Genomic DNA, 22730 nt, shown 5'->3' on the forward strand with positions numbered 1-22730 from the left:
ACTCTCTCCGTTTTAGTGACTTGGTTGAAACAGCCCAAACCAACGTAAACAATATAATAATACTGTCTACAAAGCACAACGAAAGACTTATAGAAGTTTGGGCTGAATCCTACCTGTGGCTCGATAGCCACAGCAGCCAATATCAGAGCATTTAAAAACTTTACATAACTGTAATACAATTAATTACAAACCAGTTATAAACTAAGTTAATACATTATAAAATATCTAAACTCTTTTTAAATTTTTACAACACATGATTTGTCAAAATATCATGATAAGTTAACTTTCCAAAAACGATGTCCTCGCTATCGCAACACATGACACATAAAAGAGCAGCACATCCATCCGCACTAAAGTTGGCTACCTGAAAGTGGATCTATCCCCCGTAAGAGATAAGCTCCATAAAAACTGTCAACAATTGAATTGTTAAGTAATCCAACAAAATACTACATTTATATGCAAGTCATTAACAAACATCTCCAATCAAAATCCGTGTTCACTTGGTAACTACTTATAAACTTTATTTTATCCAAGTCCAAACTCTTTTAAAAGACCATTTGATATCGACATAAATACGGCTATGAACCTTTAGTTCATAACGAATCAAAATACGGCTATAACTTTACAAGTTAATAGCGAAATAATACGGCAACTGAAACGTATGCTTTCATTGCAAAACAAACAAAATTTTATATACCAAACATATTTATTCAAAACTCATTAAAAACAATAATGTAATAACAGTTTAAAATGCGGGAATATAATGGACCGTCAAGAAGTAGGCTTGATCTAAATCCTGAGAAGACGGGTGATCGTCATCACCGAAAATACGGCTCTTGTAAGAACGAAACGGGATCGGGGGTTCGAGACCGATCCGAATAACCATTACCTATTATCAAGCTATAGGATTTCACAATAATCCGAATATAAATATCCGTTGCCAATTCCCGAAAACGGACATTTTTCAACGTCGAATATTTCAATATAAAACAAAACAATAATTCAATTGATTTTCTTTGAAATCAACAATCATACCTCATTTTCATAATATAATATTTCAAGACTCATATTTTATAAATTAGTAACATACAAAACATTCTTTTGTAATCTCTTTAAATAAATGCAATGTTAACATTTTTTTTTAATCAAATATAATTTTTATAACACGATTAATTTTTAATAAAATCATTTTACAATACTAATAATATTATTACATAAACAAAGCAATCAAACCAATATTTTTTCCATTATCAATTAGCATAAAAATACTTAAATTAGCTTAAAAGATAATAGATGTTTGTAGGTTACCTTGATGATTACAACTTAGCTTTCTCCCCTTGAATTATTATAATTAGCACTAAATACTATTATTAGGAATTTTTCTAGGGTTTTTAGAATTTTTCTTTAGGAATTAGCTTTTATGAATTAATTTTTCTGATTTTTTTTTCTTATTTTTTCCTACCCACGGTATGCTTTAGCTTATTTATAGGCTAAAGATTTTTATTATTTTAATTTTTTCCTTATCCTTCATGAGCAAGTAATTAATATAATTACCCCAAGATTTTTTTTTCTTCTTGGTTTTATCCTAAAGATAAGACTAAACTAAATTTAGGCCACCTAGCCACTTTGCCGCCAGCACATTTTACTATTATTATTATTACTATTCATTTTTTTATTATCATTATTATATATATCTTTATTTTTAATAAATTAATATAAAAAATAAAAAGATTAAGTTATTGTAGGTAATTTAGCTAGACTTAACAAACATCAATTTTCCAGATTTTGAGTTTATGCTTTGGAAGAGGATTAATTTTCAGAAAGTTTACTCTAATTGATAGTGAAAGAGAAAGGGGAATGAAGTATACAGGTTATAAATAAGGAGTTAACTTAATGAGTCATAAATATCGTGGCAAAATTACGGGTGACTCAACTTTATACTCATACTCAATTAAATATGTGATGGGTAATATATTCATATTTTTCGTCGTATAATTTATTTGGTCCCTACAAATAATAAAACTAATATCTAAAAATCGTAGTAAAATTTTTCTTTTAGAATGACAAATTTATTTTACTTATTAAAATAGTAAATTTTTAACAGAGACGTTTTTATAACTGTTTCATTGGTACCATTTGGTTTGAGCATGTTTGCCAAGACAATTATTAAAACCTTAATATTTCTAACTAGTATAAAAACACGTGCAATACACGAATTTGTTACTACAAAATATAAAACAAAAACAGTTTTAAATAATAATGCAAGTATATACTATCGTTATTAAATTTACCAAAACATGACTTTTTTAATTAAATCATAATTATTGACTTTTTTTAAAATCATTTATCCAATATGTAATTTTTTTCCATTCAATTGAACATATTAAATTCTAAGTTAACTAAAGAAAATTATTATAATAAATCATACAAAAACTTTACTTAATTTAGCTCCAATTTTAAACAAAAAAAATATTAGTTTAATTAGACAAATATTATCGTATAATCGACTATTATCTACTGTACATCATGTTTTGATCTTATTTCCCATCCTAAGACAAAACATGTATTAAGTCAAAATTTTTCCGATATTTATTTCCTAAAGTATTGTTATATGTTTCAATTTATTCATTTATCATTTTTACTCATACTATTAATAAATAAAAATTAATCAATATGACATGTAATTATTTCACATTTTATGATATTTTTCCATTTGTCATGCCTTTTTAGAAGATCACACTTGAAATTTTCCAACACTTTTATAGTATTGTATGAATGTGCACCTATACTAATCAAATAAGATCTGACTATGTTTTAACTTATAAATTTAGAATAAAATTCAAATTTAAAAAGTAACTATAAATATTATAAAAACCGAATGAGATAAAATCACCCAAATAAATAGTCTTTCCGTAGGGAAAAAGTCAAGAAAAGGAAAAAAAAAAAATTTTGAAAAAAGTAAATGGATTAGACAATATAGAGAAGAACATTGAAAATTTGAAATAAATGAGATTATTTATCTACTTAATTCCAATTATAAGATTCGGGAAAACTTATGTCCCAAAATAAGCTTTCGTACGTCCAAGCCTAGCCTCGGGATAAGTCGCTGTTAGTAACAGCGAAAGAGGAAAAAAAAAAAAAAGAAAAATAAAAACCCCAAAGTTGCTGTTAGTAATAGCGACTTAATGTTTTTTAAGTTTTCAGTTCTCAGTTACTTCCTCATTCCAACCTACGAGATTAAAAAGTTATCAGTTAATCTTAAAGTCGCTGTTACTAACAGCGACTTTGGGGTTTTTATTTTTCTTTTTTTTTTCTCTTTCGCTGTTACTAACAGCGACTTATCTCGAGGCTAGGCTTGGATGTACGGACGCTTATTTTGAAAAATAAATTTTCACGAACCTTATTTTTGGAATTAAGTTGTTTATTTATCTTACTTTTTTCAAATTTTCAAGAACATTCGGAATACCAAACTGTATAACTTGTACATACGAGAATCGGAAACATTTTCATCAACTATTCCCAGGAAGAATGGGAGTTCATGGTCTCTGGGATCTTCTCGCGCCCGTAGGTCGTCGTGTTTCCGTCGAAACTCTCGCCGGGAAACGTGTTGCAATCGGTACTCATACTTCCTCTGACTCGATTCAATTTTTTTCTGTTATCGAAACCCTAACTTTTGGAATTTCAATTCAGACGCAAGCATATGGATGATTCAGTTCATGAAGGCTATGCGTGATGAAAGAGGAGAAATGGTGAGAAATGCTCACTTGTTAGGATTCTTTCGCCGCATTTGCAAACTTCTCTTTCTTCGTACGAAACCGGTCTTCGTTTTTGATGGTGGAACTCCTGCTTTAAAGCGAAGAACTGTTATTGCTAGACGTAGACAGCGAGAGAATGCACAGGCTAAGATTCGTAAAACTGCTGAAAAGTTGCTTTTGAATCATGTAATGTTTCCTTTTCTCTTGTTTTTTCAATCATTCTACTTAAATGATGTGATGAGCAGGTACTTATACTGAGTAAGTATGCCGATAAGTCGATAACAACCCATTTGAAGTCTTGTAAGCGTTATTTAATTTTGTATGATTTCACGTTTAGTGATATGTTCAAATTTTTGTTCAAGTGGAGTGATGTTTAAAATCCCAAATTCCCCCCTTTTAATGCCATTAATTTATGAATTCCCGTACTATAGTCCACAACTCCACATAGGCTCAGAAATTTCTAGAAAAAACGAAGCCGGTTGAACTTTATTCATTTTAACGAAGGGAAATGGATGAGAAGAGAAGACGGAGTAAAAGTTTCACATATTGTTCATTTGAGTGACGATGAAGAATTTAATCAGAGCTTCGTTTCTTTCTGGTAAAGCTCTATTCAAGTCGATCATTTCATTATTCAAAACAACTAAATGTGCTATTTTCTACGCCTTCTCTTCTTCCATTTCCCTGAGGACATCATCTAAACGACCATACCCAAATTGAGAAAACATCAACTAAATCCTACTCTACATAATTAACTAGCTAAATCAACTGTGTAGATGATTATAATTACCAAGAACAATAAGTTATACCTTTATCATCATAATAATAAACGATGTTGGTGTATTTGACCTAACATTTAAAACTGAAGTTGAAGTTCAAAACCCTTAACCTACAATTCAAGCATATGAGACCCCAAAATTACTACATTTAATCCGTCAAATTCAAGAAAATAAAGTTGAAAGAGAAGATTACACACCGGGGAAATGGAGAGAATGGAGGTCGAATAAATTTGGGGTTGTCGAAATGAAGAAAAAGTTCTAAGTTCTGATTCTCTTTTAACTGAGCATAAAACCACGTTGTAGTGGTTATATATATTATAGATTTGACAAGATGAAAGATCAAATTTATAGAGAGGGAAATGGAGAGAATGAAGGTTGAAAATTTTAGGATTTATTTTTTTGTTAAAATGAAGAAGAAAGGGTCTTGAGTTCACTTTTCGAAACAAAAAGGGTCTTGAGTTAGGGGTTTATTGATCAACATGTGGAACTTAGTTTGGAATTAAATGTTAGGTGACATTAGTCTAGGAATTTAAGCTTATTGAAGCATTACTTTGAGCAATAATTCAATATGTTCTTGTTACTTGCTCTTGTTTTTTTTACGGTTGCTACAATTTCTTGTTTTTACACTATTCAATGCACTAATTTGGCTCTCAGATATTATTAGTTGCGCATATTCAAATATTATAAAGATAATATCACGAAAATATGCACTCACACAAATTTTATAAAATCTCACTTGGCTATTCTTTTTTCTTAAACTTTTTTCTTATACCTAAAGAGCAAGATGTAAGAAACTATTGCTTGATGGATTAGTGAATATGTGTTTGTTGCTTGATGTATGAGAATAGTGTTGGAAACACTTCCAAGGGTGTTCCTTACTTAATGGAGGGATTGAGAATTCGTGAGTGTCATTTTGTTGAATATGAGAAGTTATGACAATGTGATGATTAAATTTTGGGGAGATAGAGCATGAGATGTAAACTGTTAGGGTATCTTAAAATGTTTACCTTTTTCATGAACTATTTGTATATGACCTGATATGAAGTACTTATGTGCTGGTACTAGACCTATGCAATGGGCCAAAGAAGGATCGGGTTGGGTAAAAATAAAAATGGGTTGTGCCTTGGTCGAGCTCAAATAAGAAATAAAATTCCCTAAATTGGGTTGGTCCCTCTCGGCTCTCTTCGGCCCGGTTTGACTCGTTTATAATTTTATTCTTCTAAGTCTTCATTAAATGAGCATGTCAAATTGAGTAAAATGCCTTATAACTTAATTACTTATTTTTGTCTATTATAATTAGACTATTGATGATTATAAATCAATAGTCATGTATCATAATTCAAGCACAAAAGAAAAAATAAAGGCCCGTTTAAGGCTCATTTTTGCCTCGTTTTATTTTTGTAAATAATGGGCTATTTAGTATGGCTTTTGCTGGATCAGTGTTGTTGGCTGTTGCAACTTGCAACTTTCAAGAAACAAAATCCTTTGCCTCAAAAGTTGGGGGAGTATATTTTGGTGTGTTCCACCATCTTCATGGAAAGTTCATCTTGCGAATGTCAATGAGCAAAAAATAAATTTTGCTTCGTTAGAGGCTGGGACATGCATTAACCCTTTACGTTGTTGACACTGCATTTCAGGGAAGATCCACTTTTGTACTTTTTTGATCTCTGAGTTTTTATTAGGGTGTGGTGTCTTTTGTGTAATATTTCAAAATTTTGTATTACCTAATTTATTTAATTATTAAAAAAAAGGATTTCATAACTTATTTTAAATCACCCACTTTAATCCAGTTAACTTCCATACTCTAATTTTAGAACCTTGCACTACACCTTAACTTCCCTCAACCATTCATTTCTCAACTCCCATTCTTATGTTCTTATAAATTAGAATGTTTTAGTGTCGTTTTCTTTCATTCACATCATTTTCACTCTCTACTCTATTCTTCCATTCAATCTATATTTTCATTTTGGTTTTCATGAACTTGGTTCTTTTAAAACTAGTATCTTTTGTAAACCATTGGTTCTAAAAGTTTATGTTTAATGATTTAGGTACTTCAAAAGGTAACTCTCAATGTCCATGTAATTAGATTTTTTTTTTCATTAGTATTACGTATTATGTGGTAATGTGTAAAAGTGTGAAGTATGATTTTTATGTGTTCATGAACATTAATTGTGCAATGTATGCTCAACCACATGATTGTATGTTTATCAAATACTATTAAAATATATTAATCACTTAAAGTGAAACATAAGAAAAATGAACCCCTTCTACTTGTTACATGGGCAAATCAAAGATATTGGAGGCCCTAATAATATTTGCGATGCCTTTTAAAATGGGGTCCTATATTATATTAAAAGATAAAATTTTTTCCACTTTAGGAAAAATAATTCAAGACAAAATGTTTTATAACATTATATTACTTCAAATATAGAAAAGGTTTACAAACAAATCACTTAAAAAATGTTGCTTGGAACCGGGCCTGAATAGCATTATTTAATATTTGAGGCCCTTATTTAGAGGGGCCCTAGGCAGTCGGCTACTCGGAACACCCCTAGATCCGACCTTGACTTGTTATGATCCAATATAGGGATATTGAAAATGTTGCCCTATTTTATTAGTATAGTTATACTTCATACAAATGATGTCCAATCTTTTTTTTTTCTTTTTTTTTTATGATCCAAGTAGAATGGGAATACACACTAGGTTTGCCTGAGATTATTTTGTTGGTTTTAATTATTTAAGGGGACGACGTTCTTGCTGAAGTAGGTATAGGGGTAAAGCTTCGACATACGGGCGTTCTCGTTCCCTCAAATTAATAATTGAAAAATATGGTTGCTCATCATTAAATGTCAAATTAAAGAAATTTTCTTATGTGATGTTATCTTATGTATACATATAATTGTTTGGGAATTAAGTGATGTTCACCTAGAATTCAGATATCATATCAAATTAGATCTAGTATTCTAGATTATATTATTTTAGTTCTAGTTGTTTAAATATTTTGAGGATTGAATTGGAGTTTGAGATTCACTAAGCTATACCTTTAATAGACATTTGTTTAGTTTGATTTAATTTTGAAGCTTGTTTAGCCTTACATGATTTGGGTTTTCCCTTGAAAGTGGTTTGGAAAATTAAACCAATTATGGGGGTGTTGCATTTTGGATTTGTGAGTTTTGATTAAGATGTGGTTTTTCGGCTATGTACTTTGCCTATGCTGATGACATTTGTACTTGTCTAAAGGTTAGCCATGACTTTGTTCTGATTTATGCAAATTGTGTTCGATCCTTCTCATTGCAACTTAATCATTTAACAACTTGTTATGATAAGATATGGTTTCATCCCCTTTCTCTCTCTCTCTAAAAATGAGGAGCGTCTTTTCAGAAATTTGATTTGATTTTAAGATGTGTAAGTTATAACAATTAACAACACGTGCAACTATGTAAGCATATAATCTTAGAAGATTAACAACCATAATTTATGATAGTATGTTTTCTATTCCGTTAGATTTAGGATTATAAAATCCTTATTCTTTTCTTCTTTTTGTTAACCTATTTTGGAATGTTGATATATGGTAATTGAAGATTTGTTCTTTCCTATTTTAAGAAAAATTTTAAATTTGAAATCTGGGCCTCACTTTTGATCTACTGAAGTACTTACAAACTAACGAAAAATTTCATAATAATAACATTTAAGTTTGTATGTGCTTTAGTACTGATCTAGAGATCGTTGTTTCAGTGTTTACTATTTAGACATACTCCCTTCTATTGAATATTTGTTGTAAATTGTTTATATGAGTTATATGAGGAGTTTTTCGCTTATGTTTATTATTTTTTTTGATTTGTAGGTTAAAGCAATGCAACTGAAAGAATTGGCTGATAATCTCAAACATCAGAAAGAAAACAACAGTTCTAAGGGCAAGGAAACTTTGTTAGAAGAATCTGACGCTTTAGAGATTAATAGTGCAGCATGGGAAGGTCGCAATCAGGAAATGATAGATGAGATGTGAGTGCTCTCAAACCTCATAGTTGTGTTCAACTTAGGAATTTGTGAGTTTATAGAGATTATTGGTAAATAAATCAGGGTGGCAGCTTCAATACTAGCGGAGGACTCTGGTGAACTGGGAACTATATTGAGTTCTGCAGCTGAGATTGGTAGCTCGAGTGGAAATACATCTGCTTCTGCTGCTCTACTTTCCAAAGAGGATGAGGATGAGGATGATGAAGATGATGAAGAGATGATACTTGTGCGTATATTTAACTCTGTTTGACTGATGTATGACGATTTTCTTTCCTTCTCTATTCAATCGTGAACATGAATTTTGTGTTCTTTGTTATTTCTTGGATTTTTTTTTCTTGAAGTCTTACTAATAATGCGACTATATCTTGCAATAGTATGCTTTTGTGAACATGAATTTACACCTTTTAACATACTTTCCTCATTTCAAATTAGAATTAACGTATGTTTTGATCTGTAAGGACCCGTGGGGCAAGGTTAGTATGCTTTGGTTGCTTTGTCAGAAGATATTGTCGTTTGAATTTTGATATGATGGATAAACATATAGTTCTATAAAATGATTGGAATCTAATGTTAGGGTCAACTTACTTGTCTCTTAGAATGTGGGATGCCAAAAGGCTTAATCTATGTAACATCTGGCTATTAATTCTTATTTTTGAAATGGTTCCAGTTATGTTGCAAATTGATAATATCGTCGAAGTTTTATTTGATAATAAATGCGTCTTCTAGAGGATTGATATAGTGGTGATGTTGCTATCTTCCTTATCGACGAGGGAACATTCTATCATTGGTTAGGAAATCTTATCAATATTGATAGTTGGTAATTTCTTTTCATTTGAATAGAGGTAGAAAATGTTGTCACCACTAGCCAATTGACCGTAACTTGACACGAATTTAGTGGGATTGGTTCTCATCTACGTGAATGGGTCGACTAGATTAGGGTTGTAACTTATGAATACATATCCGATTCAACAACTTATTATCTAAATGGATTAGAGTTAAGAGTTTTTCCTATACAAATTTCAACTTTTTCGTTGATTTGTAAACTTAGTTTATTGGATATTCATTTTTCTTCATGATTATGGGCTAGTTCAATTACCATACTAATTCCTTTTATGTTAGAACTTATTGAGCTGAATTTGAAAACTTAAATGTATGTTTCAAAGTAAATAAATGGGTTAACCGAACTCGATATGTTTATAGTCAAGGGTTTTTATATGTTTTAAGTAAATTGGTTAGGTTAGGGGTAGGGGGAGATAAGAGTCCAACTTGACACAAATTTGACCCGCAAGTGCTAGACTGCTAGTATTCTGTGCTGAGTTTTACAACTTTTCTGAGTGTTTTTGGTATTGTTCTCCAGCAGAATCTCTTACTGGGTAAACTCTAATGTCTTATAATCTGTAAACTCTAATCTCTAAACCAATGTAAACTCTAATTTCTAACCAATGTAATTTTTTTAGCCTTACAAAGCATAGAGCATTTGTCTTATAAATTGTAAACTCTAATGTCTAAACCAATGTAACTTTTTAGTATCATTTTTTTTAGCCATACAAAACATAGAGTATTTGTCTTATAAACTGTAAACTCTAATGTCTAAACAATGTGATTTTAAAATTTAAGCCCTGTGTATGTAAGGATTTTGGTTGGACAGCCTGCAATTTTTAATGGAACTTTACCGAGTATAAGTCATAAAATTTATCGGTGAATGTGCCCTTCTTGGAGTGCATTGATGCCTGGAAGTCGTTGCCTCAACAATTTTTTATTGGAAAATTGAAATACCATGTAGGTGAAAGACTTGGTTGAACTGTGGTTTCAGTGGAACTAATAAGAGAATTAGTTGTAACTCTAAGGGTCGATAATCTCTTTCGGAATAAGATAGCGTGCTGCCGTTATAAAACTGAAAGCAATGTATTGTAGTTGCATTTGCATTGTTCCGGTATAAGTTTTCTAAGGTGCCACAGTGCAAGAAATTGTAAATCCATTTATGTGTTATGTTCAAGATGCTAGGGGTAGGATGTTGGAACAAATTTGCAAATTGAATGGAAGGCATTTCTATGAGGAGCTTTTATGAGATTTCTATGTATTTTGTGGTTGGATAGAAGTATGGAAACTTTAATTTCATTTTCGGATTTGCTTTGGATGATGCATTTTATTCGCTCTCTGTATAAATTTAGTTCTGACACATTCTTTTTAAATTGTCCCAATCAGTTCTAATTATTTTTTTGGCGTGGATCCATCAATTAATTCACTATTTCTTACATTTCTCCTTTGCCCCACCTCATTCCCGACTTGCTCACATATTTTCCCTCTTCCTTTTGTCCACATGAATGTAATCTTTTAAAAAAGTAACCCACTATTTCCATCCAAATGAATTTACTACACAACAACTTGTCTTCTAAAGATTTGTGTCTTTGCAAATGTTATAATTAATTTGTTAAAGAGGGATATATTTCTGTTGTTAGTTCATGGTTTTTACTTGGGGTTTATATATTTAGAAATCAAGGATTGCTGCTTATATATTCTAGAAATAAAGAAGTACTGGTGAACCAGAAAAAAAGTTGCTTAGCTAGAGGATTCTGGTTCAATTAAGGCATAATTTTTATATTATCTTCTTCCTGAACCAGCTCTTCTCTTGATGCATCATATTATATGAGTTTGAAAGAAAGAAACAAAAGCTAAAGCAGTAAATAGAGAAAGAGAATAGGATACTGGGTCACAATACACCTGAATAATGCTTTTGAATATTGCGAATGCCATTATAGATTTTAGGAATCTTGTTGGAGACTTTGAGTTTGGCTTGATAGTATACTCTTCTTTTTTTCTTTTTTTTTTCTTTTTTTTTTTTTTTTTTTTTGAGAATTTAGACCTTTAAATTAAGGTCACTGTTTATGCTGGATGATGAAATGAGATTTGTGAGATTGGTCATTTTGTTGATTTTTATTAGTCATCTTATGCAGCCAATAACTGATGGAGGTGTGGATCCAGCTGTATTAGCTGCTTTGCCTCCATCTATACAGCTTGATCTACTTGTTCAGGTAATCAGATCTGAAGTTTCATGGTCTATTAAAGTCTGGTTTCAATTTTTGACTGAATGACTTGCTCATTTAACTCTTGTTTTATAGATGAGGGAAAGATTGATGGCCGAGAATAGACAGAAGTATCAAAAAGTTAAAAAGGTAGCTTTTCAAAGTTTATTTATTGTGTGCAGAAGTGTTTAGAAGATTAATTGAAACTTGAATTTGTGTTTTGATTTTTTTATCCTTATTATGTTACATTTTTCTGCATAATATTTGTATGTATTGTTAACTAATCAACTTTCAAGTTGTCTTGTACTTCAAAATTTTTTAAAGACATTTTACTTTCTATGAAATTGTACCACCTTTTAGAAATTGTTTTGTTAACTTGTAGTCGGTGAATTAGATAAAAAAAGTGGGTGGGAAAATAAGTGGATGAGATTAAAAGAGAGAATGAATATGTGGATAATTTAAAAAGATAAATGAGATCATAATTTCCAAATAAAGAAAGAGAGCAAAGTAAGTGAGACGAATTAAAATAGAAAAGGTGCAAATTCATAGGGACTTTTGGACAAACTAAAATGACTCATTGATCTAGGATTTTGCAACTCCATACTTCTATGTATATGCTTTCTTTTCTCATCTTTGTTTTATATTCACTCTGCCTAGGGAGCCACTTGGCATTCGGGTTATGGCATGCCGTTTTCTTGATGGAGCCAAAGATTTTTAGCTCTTTGATTCCTAGTTATAATAAAGTTTAGTTAAATGACTTATTATATCATTTGTGCTTCTTATTTAGGAAAAAAATACCGTGAATAGTACAACCTTTCAACATTTTCCCTACAATAATACTAACAATTGATTAATCATAAATAATACTTTGGTGGTTGGTGGTTGTGTTGGTTGTGGAGGGGCTGGGGTGATGTATGGTGGGTGTAGGGGGGGGGGGTGATTCACCGGTGGGAGAATCGGGAGAGGGTGGGATTTTTTATAATTTAAGATGGTTTATACATGTGCAAATTAGCGAATTGGCAAGGAGGGTAGAAAGTTAGATAAGAGACTTAAAAAGAGGACGAGGAAGACTAAAGATACTTGTAGGACAAGGGTGAAAAATGCTATGAAGGATCTACACTTACAATTTGAGATGGTACAAAATTAAAATGAATGTTGTTCAAGAATCCATGTGGACAACTTTCGAAACATGTATATTGGTTTATGTAGCCGACCCTAATAGTTTGGGATCAAGGCTCAGACATTGTTGTTGCTAATCACTTCAATGGTTGTACTAACTACTAGGCATATTAAAGTTGATTCCTGGAAGAATTTTGTCTGAAGAAAAGATTGATGAGTTAGCAAATTCAAAATTATTAATTTGGGTCTAGCTCTTTATTGATGCATTCTGTTAAAAATTGCCTATATTTTGAAGATATTTAACTGCAAATTGTTAGAGGTAGATGTCCAAAAGTGGTGCCAAAGAAGTACTTAATTAATCCTATAGATTTTTGGGCAATTGTGGATTTTAGTGTTGTGGCTCGAGTACTCTTTACTCTGACACTCTGAGTACTCTTTTTTGTTTCGTTGCTGTGAATTAGTTTCTGAGAACTATGCTCCCTTGTCATTAAGTTTGCCTCTCTTATCTTATTTGATTGCCCATTTGAGTTCCTTTACCCAATTGGGTATTTCGGGAGCATTTGTTTCTCTCTATCAAATTAAAATAGTAGCTTTTAAGCAAGGTAAAACTCAACAAGTTGGAGGAGTATATAATAAAAGGGCATCAAAGGGGTGTCACCCATGACCAAAGAAGCACTGAGGACAAAAAGGCTCAAGCCCTTAGACTGCAATGCTATTATATGGCAATTTATTTTCTCTAATATCAAGATTCTAGAAAAGTCTTGCCATTCCACAAGATAAAACTTTACTCCAGCTTTTGGTAAGTCTTGAACCATGAAACTTACAAGAGGAAGTTAAAATCTGGTAGATACTCTCTTTATATTTGCGCCTCAAATTTCTTAAATAACTCTTATTCACATTTTGGCAATTTACTTTTTGACCTTCTGAAGGCCAAAAAGGAGCATCAAGGTTAAAAAGGTTCAAGCCCTCAGGTTATCTATGCTATTACATGACAATTTACCAATATTGACTATAGTTAAGTCTCAAACCAGAAAACTACTTGAAAACTTGACGAGGGGAAGTTGAACTAATAAGAAGTGTGTGAGATTTATTTCTTTCCAATTGCACAACCAAATTGCAAAAAGAACGATTTTCTAAACTTTGACAAGCCTACCTTTCGGCCTTCTTTAGGCAACAAGAATATTCTTAAAAACATAAATATGGGCAATAAAAATATACTTAATACCAGAGAGAAATAACTTTAGACTGGTAAGCACTTGCTCATTGGAGATTTATTAGGGATGTTTTTGGGTCATGAAGTATCGAGGTGTATTGACCAGTTGTTTCTTGGTGAATTGGAATTTGGAATGGACTCTGGATATAGCTTTTTGAGTTGTATTTGTGGTGAATTGAGAATGGCATGAACATAATCCACCCCTTTAATGATGAAAAAACGAGTAATATTTGTAAGAAATGGACTAGTATTTGATTTGTCCTTTATGTTAATTATGCAATTTCATGTAAATTTTCTTTTTTTTTGAGCTTTTATTCTTGTTGGATCCCCAAGTGGAAGCTAAAAGCGCTATGTTCTTTTTGTATTTAGGAGAATGTTCCCTATTTTCGTCAGGCTGAAATTCTTTTTTTGGAACTTGTATTCTTGTTGGATCCCCAAGTGGAAGCTAACAGCTATGTTCTTTTTGTATTGATGAGAATGATCCCTGTTTTCGTCAAAAAGGGTTTGATATGTTTTCTCATCAGTCTTTTGTCTGTTAATCTATTATTTTACAGTTGCTGGTTTGTTTTGTTTTTGACCATATTTCTCCAATTTCCTTAAATATGCAAGCTTTTACCTGAACCTTTATAGTTTCATTGTGGTCATTTTTATTATGAATGACACATCTCACTCTTACTATGTGTGTGTGTTAGTTCTCAAATTATTTAACATTTATTTCTTTGCCTATGATTCTATATAGGATGTGGTTATTTGGTAAGTTTCACTAGTTCACAAATCAGTGTTTATGTATTCGCTCATGGATTCTTACGACCTGGTACTTACAATTTAATTTGCATTTGTACACTTCTTGCTCTTATTAGGCTCCTCAGAAATTCTCTGAACTCCAAATTGAGGCATATCTTAAAACAGTAGCTTTCCGGCGTGAAATTGATCAAGTTCAAAAAGCGGCTTCTGGGAAGGGTGTTGGTGATGTTCAGACTTCTCGCATCGCATCTGAATCTAATAGAGAATACATTTTTTCATCATCATTTTCCGGTGATAAACTGTAAGTTCTCAGTTATCTGTCTGTTGAAGGCTTGAAGCATACTATAGTCCCTACCCTTTACTAATAAAGTGCATTTATTCCTGTATTTTTGCTACATGTGTTATAGACTTCTCGCGTCAGGTGGAGCTGAAAAAAATCCTGTGGAACAACAAAGTACAGAAAAGAAGGATTCTTCATTTGATATTCTGAATGCCATGGTTTCTGCTACCAAGTCAAATTCAGAAGCTGGATCAGATGTTGATGGAACTGTTCAGACTTTCTTAGATGAGAGAGGGCGTATGCGTGTCAGTAGAAGAAGAGCTATGGGCATTCGTATGACTAGCGATTTGCAGAGGAACATTGATTTGCTGAATGAACTGGAACAGGAGAGAACAGTTAGTACTGAAGCAAATGCTCGCAAAACTCTTGATATGGAGGTTCATCCTGGAAAATCTAAATCTTTGGAGGCACCGAATGAATTTAATTGTAGCATCATGCAAAATAGCGAAGTCAAATCATTAGAGCCTGAGATCCCTAAAGATACGCTAAGTGAAACTTGTATAACGATATCTTTTGATGATCATGATGGGAAGCAAAACTCTCTAGATGGTGTTGATGACCTTTTTGCTCATCTGGTGGCTGGGGATCACGTACCATTTTCTTCTGATGACAATTCTACCTCAGATATTGAATGGGAAGAGGGTACGATTGGTAGGGAAAGAGGGAGTTCTTCTGACGGTAATAAACTTGAAACAAATTCTTTTTATGCTCTATATGAAAATGACACGGGATCTGATGTGGAATGGGAAGAAGGTACTAGTATAATGCATGATAAATCTTGTATAAAGTCTCTTGATGTAGAAGAAATCAGTGGTAAAGAGACCGTCATGAAGTGGCCGGATCAACCATCTGATGTTCGTGAACATGTGCTATCTTTTTCAGCTGATGTCCAGAAGGCTATCTCAAAAGGGTCTGCTGAAGAAGAAGCTGCTTTGCAGGAGGCTGTGAGGAGGAGTATCCAGGATCTAACTGATGGAAAGGCAAGTTCCACCTGCAATATAGAACAGCAGCTGGAAAGTTGCAGTCCTTTGCCTAGCTCACATCTGGATAGGGTTTTGGATGGTAATCTGCAATCTCAATCAACTTTTGATAATCAGAAATCTCAATCAACAATTGATGAGTGTGACCGATCTAATCTCCTTACTGAAAAGAATACATTTGAGTCTAGCTTTTCTGGCACACACTTGACATCATCTGATCTTACTACTGCTGGACCAGTTCATTGCATAGACACAAAGGACCTACATGAGCAGCAAATAAATACTAGCACAGAGACTAATCATGATAGTAATTTTGAGAGTGGTTTTGTTACTCAAACAGACATGGCTACTGATTCTTTAAATGGTACCATACCCAAAAAGTTAACTGATGACAAGGATAATGATGAAGCTATTCCCATGAGCAATCCTAATGAAGTATATGAATATTTCGTTGGACAAACAACATCTGTCTCGGCAGAGCAGACATTACACGGTAATTCCAAAAAGATAGAAGGTAAAGATGGTATCTATCTTGTTGGTTTGAACGAAATATGCCATGATATGAACTTCGCTTCCAAAGATGAGGAAAACACTCTTAAACCTCTTGGATCCTCCTTGGAGGATGAATTATTAGTGCTTGATCAAGAATTCAAAAGTCTTGGGGATGAACAAAGAAAACTTGAAAGGAATGCAGATTCTGCTAATGCTGAAATGTTTGTGGAGTGTCAGGTGTTTGCTTAGACTCTACTGTTGCTTTTTTTTATGAAGTGTTGAAGATTTGTAGCTCCTTTGTTTTGAATTATACTTTATAGTGGACTATAGTAAAATGACTTATTAAGTCATTTGAACCTTACATGGCGAATCAAATGCTACCTCCTTGTTATTTCAAGGGTAAGGCTGCATACATTCGATCCCAGAAACCCAGCCTATGCGGAAGCCATCAGCCACTTGGCATTGGAGTAATGGTATGTTATTGTAAGTTCTAGACAATAGTAAGCTTTAGAGTATTTTCTCCTTTTATATCAATGCTTTCAACTAACTTCTCTAAGATAACCAAAATTCTTGCTTTTTCTGAATGAGCCATTCAAACTAGCATTTTAGGTCTAATATTAGGACGAGGTTTATATGTGCGTTCTTAGTGCCTGTTTTTTCTCTGGTGTGTAATGATTCATTAATCTCAAATGTATTTTACTACTACAATGTTTGCGAATATGGGGGTGAGTGAAGCACTATGAATAAGAATTGATGTCTTACCACTCGCCCTGCATAAATCTCATGAAAATTATTAGGTTTAAAGATGATTTGCTACCCCTCATCCCACAGTTGAGGTGTCGTAATGCTATCATTTTATCTGTGTGGGTATAAAGGTCCAGAAATGGGATTCGAGAAATGGAGCTTTAGGAAGTGACTACTGGAATATGTATATCCAATTTCAAAGTGTACTATCCTCTGGTCAGACTTCCTCTATCCATACTCTAGTTCTCGTTATGAAGCTTTAATTCTATTGAAGAAACATCATAACTTAAATTTATGAAGCTTTAAAACTATTATAGTTCACTTTCTCCTCTTTGGTTATCGTATAGTCATAGATGATGTGCAACTTTTCTTCTTTATTGTATTCACAATTTCCATCCACAAGTATTTTTCTGCAAGATTATCTATTTCTCCAAAAAGTTCTAGAATGCTTTCTTTTTAATGGTTTAAGAATCCTTTCTTCTTCATCAATAATTTCAATTAATTTCTCTGACCAAAAATTTTGCTTTTTTGAGATTTTTTTTTGGAAATAGAAGATGTTTGAGATGTTCAAACAAAGATTTTTGGTATAATTGAAGGGCCATGTTTTTATGTGCCTTCTTGGTGCCTATCTTTGTTGTTTGATAGTTCATTACTCCTGAATGCATTTTTTTACTACAATGTCTATGTTGGTGAGTGGAGCACAGATGGTTTTGCGGCTATCACGGCTTATGTTGAGCACTTCAATGCATAAGAATTTAATCCTCCTTGGCCCCTGTATAGATCTCAATCCTCATGAAAATTTTAAGGTTTGAATTTTGAAGGTCGGTTGCCACACACCCAATTGACGTGTTTTGATGCTATCTTTTTATCAAAGTTCGAACGATGGTGTAGAAATGGGGATGGAGAAATGAAGTTTGAGGAAGTGACTAGTGGTAGTTATGTATATGCATTTTCATACTGTGCTATCCGCTAGTCAGATTTTTGATGCCCATACTCCTTTTTTGGAACTTTAAATATATTATAAAACATCATAACTTACTTTTTGATGAATTTTGAACTGTATAATTCACTTTTTTCACTTTAGTTATGATAGATGATGTGACCTTACTGCTTTCTAGTATTCACAATTTTACACCCACAATTTTTCTTACAAGATTATCTGTTTGTCCAAAATCAGGAATTGCTCCAAATGTTTGGCTTACCATATATAATTGCACCAATGGAAGCAGAAGCTCAATGTGCTTATATGGAGCTTGCAAATCTTGTAGATGGGGTTGTCACCGACGATTCTGATGTTTTTCTCTTTGGAGCCCAAAGTGTCTACAAAAATATATTTGATGACCGCAAATATGTCGAGACCTATCTTATGAAGGTTGGCATTGTAATTTTCTTATAAGCTGCAGTATGTACTTATTGAAACCTTAAAAGAATATCAAAATAATATTGATGTGGTCTTGTTTGAATAGAAACCACCCTTACATCCTCACAGAATGTATAAAACTATGCTGACACATTGGTTTTTCCAGGATATTGAAAGTGAGCTTGGGTTGAACAGAGAGAAATTAATTCGCATGGCTTTGTTACTTGGAAGTGATTATACCGAAGGTGTAAGGTATGTGAGTGGTTATTGTGCCTGATGTCTCTGACTTTTTTTATGTTGTCTGTCGCTGTGCTCTTTTAGATTCCTTTTTTTGTTGAGCTTTGTATCTATTTTTATGAGGTTTTTACATTATCCTTTGTTACCTTTTTCAATGTTTTTAGTGGAATTGGTATTGTCAATGCTATTGAAGTTGTAAATGCATTTCCTGAGGAAGATGGGCTCCAAAAATTTCGTGAATGGATTGAATCACCTGATCCCGCAATTCTCGGAAAATTAGGAGTGGAACAAAGATCGAGTTCAAAGAAAAAAGGATCAAGAACTTCAAAGAAGGGGACGAACAATTCCAAAAATAAAAGGGAAGGTTCTGCAGCTGATTATAACCCTGGGCAGGAAGATGACGACATTGAAGCTAGGAATGATGTTCAAAATAATAAGCTTTCATTCATGAATAAGCATGTAAATCTCAGTTCTAGATTCAAATGGTACCTTATTTGCTCATTTTTATCGTTGTTGACTTGCTTTATTTTCCCCCTTTGTGATACGTGCAGAGAAATGTAAGTAAAAATTGGCACATACCCGCTTCATTTCCTAGCAACGCAGTGATCTCTGCTTATGAAGCTCCACAAGTTGATAAATCGACCGAGCCTTTTGCTTGGGGAAAGCCTGATATTTTTTCCCTCCGCAGGCAAGTTCTGTTATATTTGGAGCTTAGTTCGACTTTGTCGTGCTATTATTGGCTTACTGCATTTTTCGTATTGTGATAAATTGGTATAATATAATCTTCAATACTCAGCTCTGTTTGCTTCTCATTAGCGATTTGTTACTTGCTCAAATATTAAGATTTTCTTTAATAACATTTAAAAATTGGATTATATTTTTGTTCTTTTCTTGGCCTTTTGTGAAGTATCAGAGAAAGAGAAAGGCGTGGCATAAAGTAGGGAAGACAATTATAATATATTACGTTTGACTGCAGATTGTGCTGGGAAAAGTTTGCGTGGTCTAGCCAGAAGGCTGACGAGTTGCTTTTGCCGGTATTAAAGGAATACAACAAGCATGAGGTCAGTCACTTTGTAATGAGATTGAGAGTTTTTCTTCAAGCATTAAGCATTCTAGTAATTTGTCTCTGATACCTTGAAATTGTTTTCCACAATATATATTAACTTGATTGATGTGAACTCTGTTCACTTAAATTTAATGATGGTTTTATTTTTGTTTGTATCTGTGCTTGTAAAATGGATGCCAAAGGTCCCATGTGGATTGGGCTGGGACAAGCTGCTGGATTGATAGGAAACAATGTCGTGTTGTGCTGTTTCTGAGCTATCCCCACTCCCACTCTGTCAAGAACCCATTTACATTGCATTGCTCTGTAATTCATCGTCTGAATAGAAGGAAAGGGTTCCTTGCTGTTATTAAGGGTTGCAAAGAGCTGTACGTACAATCTCTTTTCTGAGATTAGTTGTCAATATGATGCTATAAAGAAATTAGACCATAACTGTGCCGAATAGGAATGCCATTTTATCTTTTAGGTTGTGGTTGTGGGCTCGTGGTCTTGCACTTGTATGAACCCTTGGTGGATCTTGAATTATTTGACGCTTAACAGCGTTTGCAGACTCGAACGGAGCTTTTGCCACACAAAACTCAGTTGAATTTGATAGGTTTATTGTGACTTTTTGGTGCTAGGATGTATGACTGTTTAATGAGGGGATCCATATTTCAACTTTTAAGTTTGCATTTGTTAGGTTCTTTTATCAATGATAATGCGCTGTATTTTTTATTTATCTTTTTGTTTTAATAATTCTTATGCCTTTGGATGCATTTTCTGCTAACCATTCTATCCGCAAGAGCGAGGTCTTTGTGTTCTTAAGAGTTATTAATTTGAGTTTTGAATCTCTAACTTCATTGTTTTTTGTAGACTCAATTGCGGCTTGAAGCTTTTTATAGTTTCAATGAACGATTTGCTAAAATCCGCAGCAAGAGAATACAAAAAGCCGTAAAAGGCATAACTGGAAAACAATCCTTGGACATAGATGAAGCTGGTGAGCACGAAAATCCTGCAAAACAGAAAACTGAAGGACGTGCCTTTGGGAACAAAAGGAAAAAATCCAATGTTGGCGAAAGAACAAATTCAGCCAAGGGGAAACAAAAAGGGGGACTGTCTACTGAAGTCAGAAGCACTGGACTTTGTACAGAGGCTGACAAACAGGGTTTGAGCCATGCCCAAAGCAGCAGATTGAAAGGAAGACGGAATGGAACAGCTTCTGGAAGAAGTAAACAAAACGATAGTTCTGATTCTGAGCTCAATGATACCAGTACACGTAATTACAACAGCAGCAGTGATGAGCATGAACATGAAGCAATTGCTCAAAGTGTGCGGAGGGTATACTTACTTTCTTGATCTCTTCCTGTTGTATAGGGTGTATGATTGTTATTAGATGAATTGAGTTTTGGAAAACCCTAAGAAAGTATTAAAATCGCTTTTTGTTCCTCGCAAAACTTTTTATTGAAGTGCTTTATTGGATCTTGCACCAGTAAACTGGACTTTGTAATTTGCTAAATAAGGTAGCATAGTTATTCTTCCTTTCTCTTGGTTAGGCTTTTATGGAGGATAGTGTTAGGTGTGCTGGCCCGAGTGCTGCTTTTTCTGTCGGGTTATTTTTTAGTTTCATACTCTGATGACTATCTATTAATATACTTTGTTTTACTTACAAGACAGAAAGTGCCTGTTATTTTGAAAAAAAAAAAAATTAACCTGAAAAAGAAAGTAAGCAGCGTAACCAACTGTAATCGGAAATTGAAATTTGCAAGTATTAGTTGAATTGAAGCTGCAAGTAGTGCAGTCTAGTTGAGGACTTATTGCTAAAAAGTTTTTGGTTTAAAACCAAATGATCTTTTGTCCATTCCCAGGGGTTCTTTTATTCTTTGTCAAGTTCCGTCTTGTTCTATCTCATGACTTTTTTCTTGTTTTTTTTATGATCATCTGCAGTCTAAGCGAGCCCGTAAACCAGCCAGCTACTTTGAGGAAGAAGAGGAAACTGATGTTTCGACCAAGAAATGTCGCAAGGAAGATTTGGAAACTGCTGATTATATAGAACAAGATTTGGCAACTGAAGATCTGCTTGAGCAATCCTTTGCTGGAGACTACCTAGTAAATGGTGGTGGATTCTGTGCTGAAGAAGAGCAAGTCGAAACGGAGAGTGATCAAATGAGTTCAATCCAGAGGGATACTAGTAGCATCGATGCCAATAGGGAATACTTGCAAATGGGTGGTGGGTTTTGTGTAGACGATGAGGATGATTTGGGTCTTCGAAAATACGATGAAGGTGGAGCATCTGCTTGTGGAGAATACGATGAGGATGCTTATGCTCCCATTACTACTTGTCCAAGTGAAAATGTTACGGCTTTACCTAGTGTTCCAGATACTACAGTTCAGGGCGATCTATATATGGGTGATCAACGCAAAACTACGGATGGAAGTCTATCGACTTTGGCACCAACTAATAACAAGGGTGCTCCGACTTCTGTGAACCCGTTTAGCGCTATTCCATATCTGAAGAAGAAGAGAAAACGTTGATGCAAGAAAGTTCTGCAATATCTTTTAGTTGCTTACTTCAGATCTTGCAACTCTTGATATGATAATATATTAATATCATAGCACTTACTAAATACTTTTTTTGCCGAAAGCAATATCTTTTTATTTTTTGACTTTTTGACCAATCAATAAGTCCAAATCAATAGTCAAAAAAATGGCAACTAAAAATTCCTTAACATTCCTTAAATTCACTTTATCTTTTATGGTGAAATTCAAAGAGACAAAAGGAAATAAACAGGTCATTTAAAGATAACATACGTAAGTAGGTAGAGAATATATAGGGTTATAAGAGAACTCTAAGAAACTCGGCAAAATAGCTCGGTAACTTTGATTAAAGG

General features: G+C 33.3%; 1 protein-coding gene across 3 annotated transcripts; it reads left to right on the plus strand.

Moving 5' to 3' along the window:
* The first annotated feature begins 3455 nt into the window (after positions 1-3455).
* LOC130804694 (DNA repair protein UVH3) lies at positions 3456-22466 on the plus strand. 3 transcript variants are annotated; one of them, XM_057669234.1, is made up of 15 exons: positions 3456-3616; positions 3691-3941; positions 8376-8533; positions 8612-8774; positions 11503-11580; positions 11668-11721; positions 14764-14948; positions 15055-16696; positions 18381-18575; positions 18730-18815; positions 18965-19259; positions 19352-19488; positions 19777-19861; positions 20716-21180; positions 21787-22466. In XM_057669234.1, the coding sequence occupies exons 1-15, from the start codon at positions 3529-3531 to the stop codon at positions 22372-22374; spliced, it is 4470 nt and encodes a 1489-aa protein (XP_057525217.1). In that variant the 5' UTR covers positions 3456-3528; the 3' UTR covers positions 22375-22466. The 3 variants fall into 3 exon arrangements, with proteins under 3 accessions (XP_057525217.1, XP_057525218.1, XP_057525220.1); XM_057669235.1 differs by lacking the exons at positions 3456-3616; positions 3691-3941; positions 8376-8533 and having other exon boundaries at positions 8666-8803; positions 11490-11580; XM_057669237.1 differs by lacking the exons at positions 3456-3616; positions 3691-3941; positions 8376-8533 and having other exon boundaries at positions 8743-8803.
* The last annotated feature ends 264 nt before the right edge of the window (positions 22467-22730 follow it).

Source organism: Amaranthus tricolor, chromosome 17 (genome assembly GCF_026212465.1).
Source record: "Amaranthus tricolor cultivar Red isolate AtriRed21 chromosome 17, ASM2621246v1, whole genome shotgun sequence".
Taxonomy (NCBI): domain Eukaryota; kingdom Viridiplantae; phylum Streptophyta; class Magnoliopsida; order Caryophyllales; family Amaranthaceae; genus Amaranthus; species Amaranthus tricolor.

Coding starts and splice junctions, on each gene's coding strand:
- LOC130804694 (XM_057669234.1), top strand. CDS start 3,529: ATGGGAGTTCATGGTCTCTGGGATCTTCTCGCGCCCGTAGGTCGTCGT. Junction 3,617..3,690: donor CGGGAAACGTGTTGCAATCG/GTACTCATACTT, acceptor ATTTCAATTCAG/ACGCAAGCATATGGATGATT. Junction 14,949..15,054: donor TCATTTTCCGGTGATAAACT/GTAAGTTCTCAG, acceptor CATGTGTTATAG/ACTTCTCGCGTCAGGTGGAG.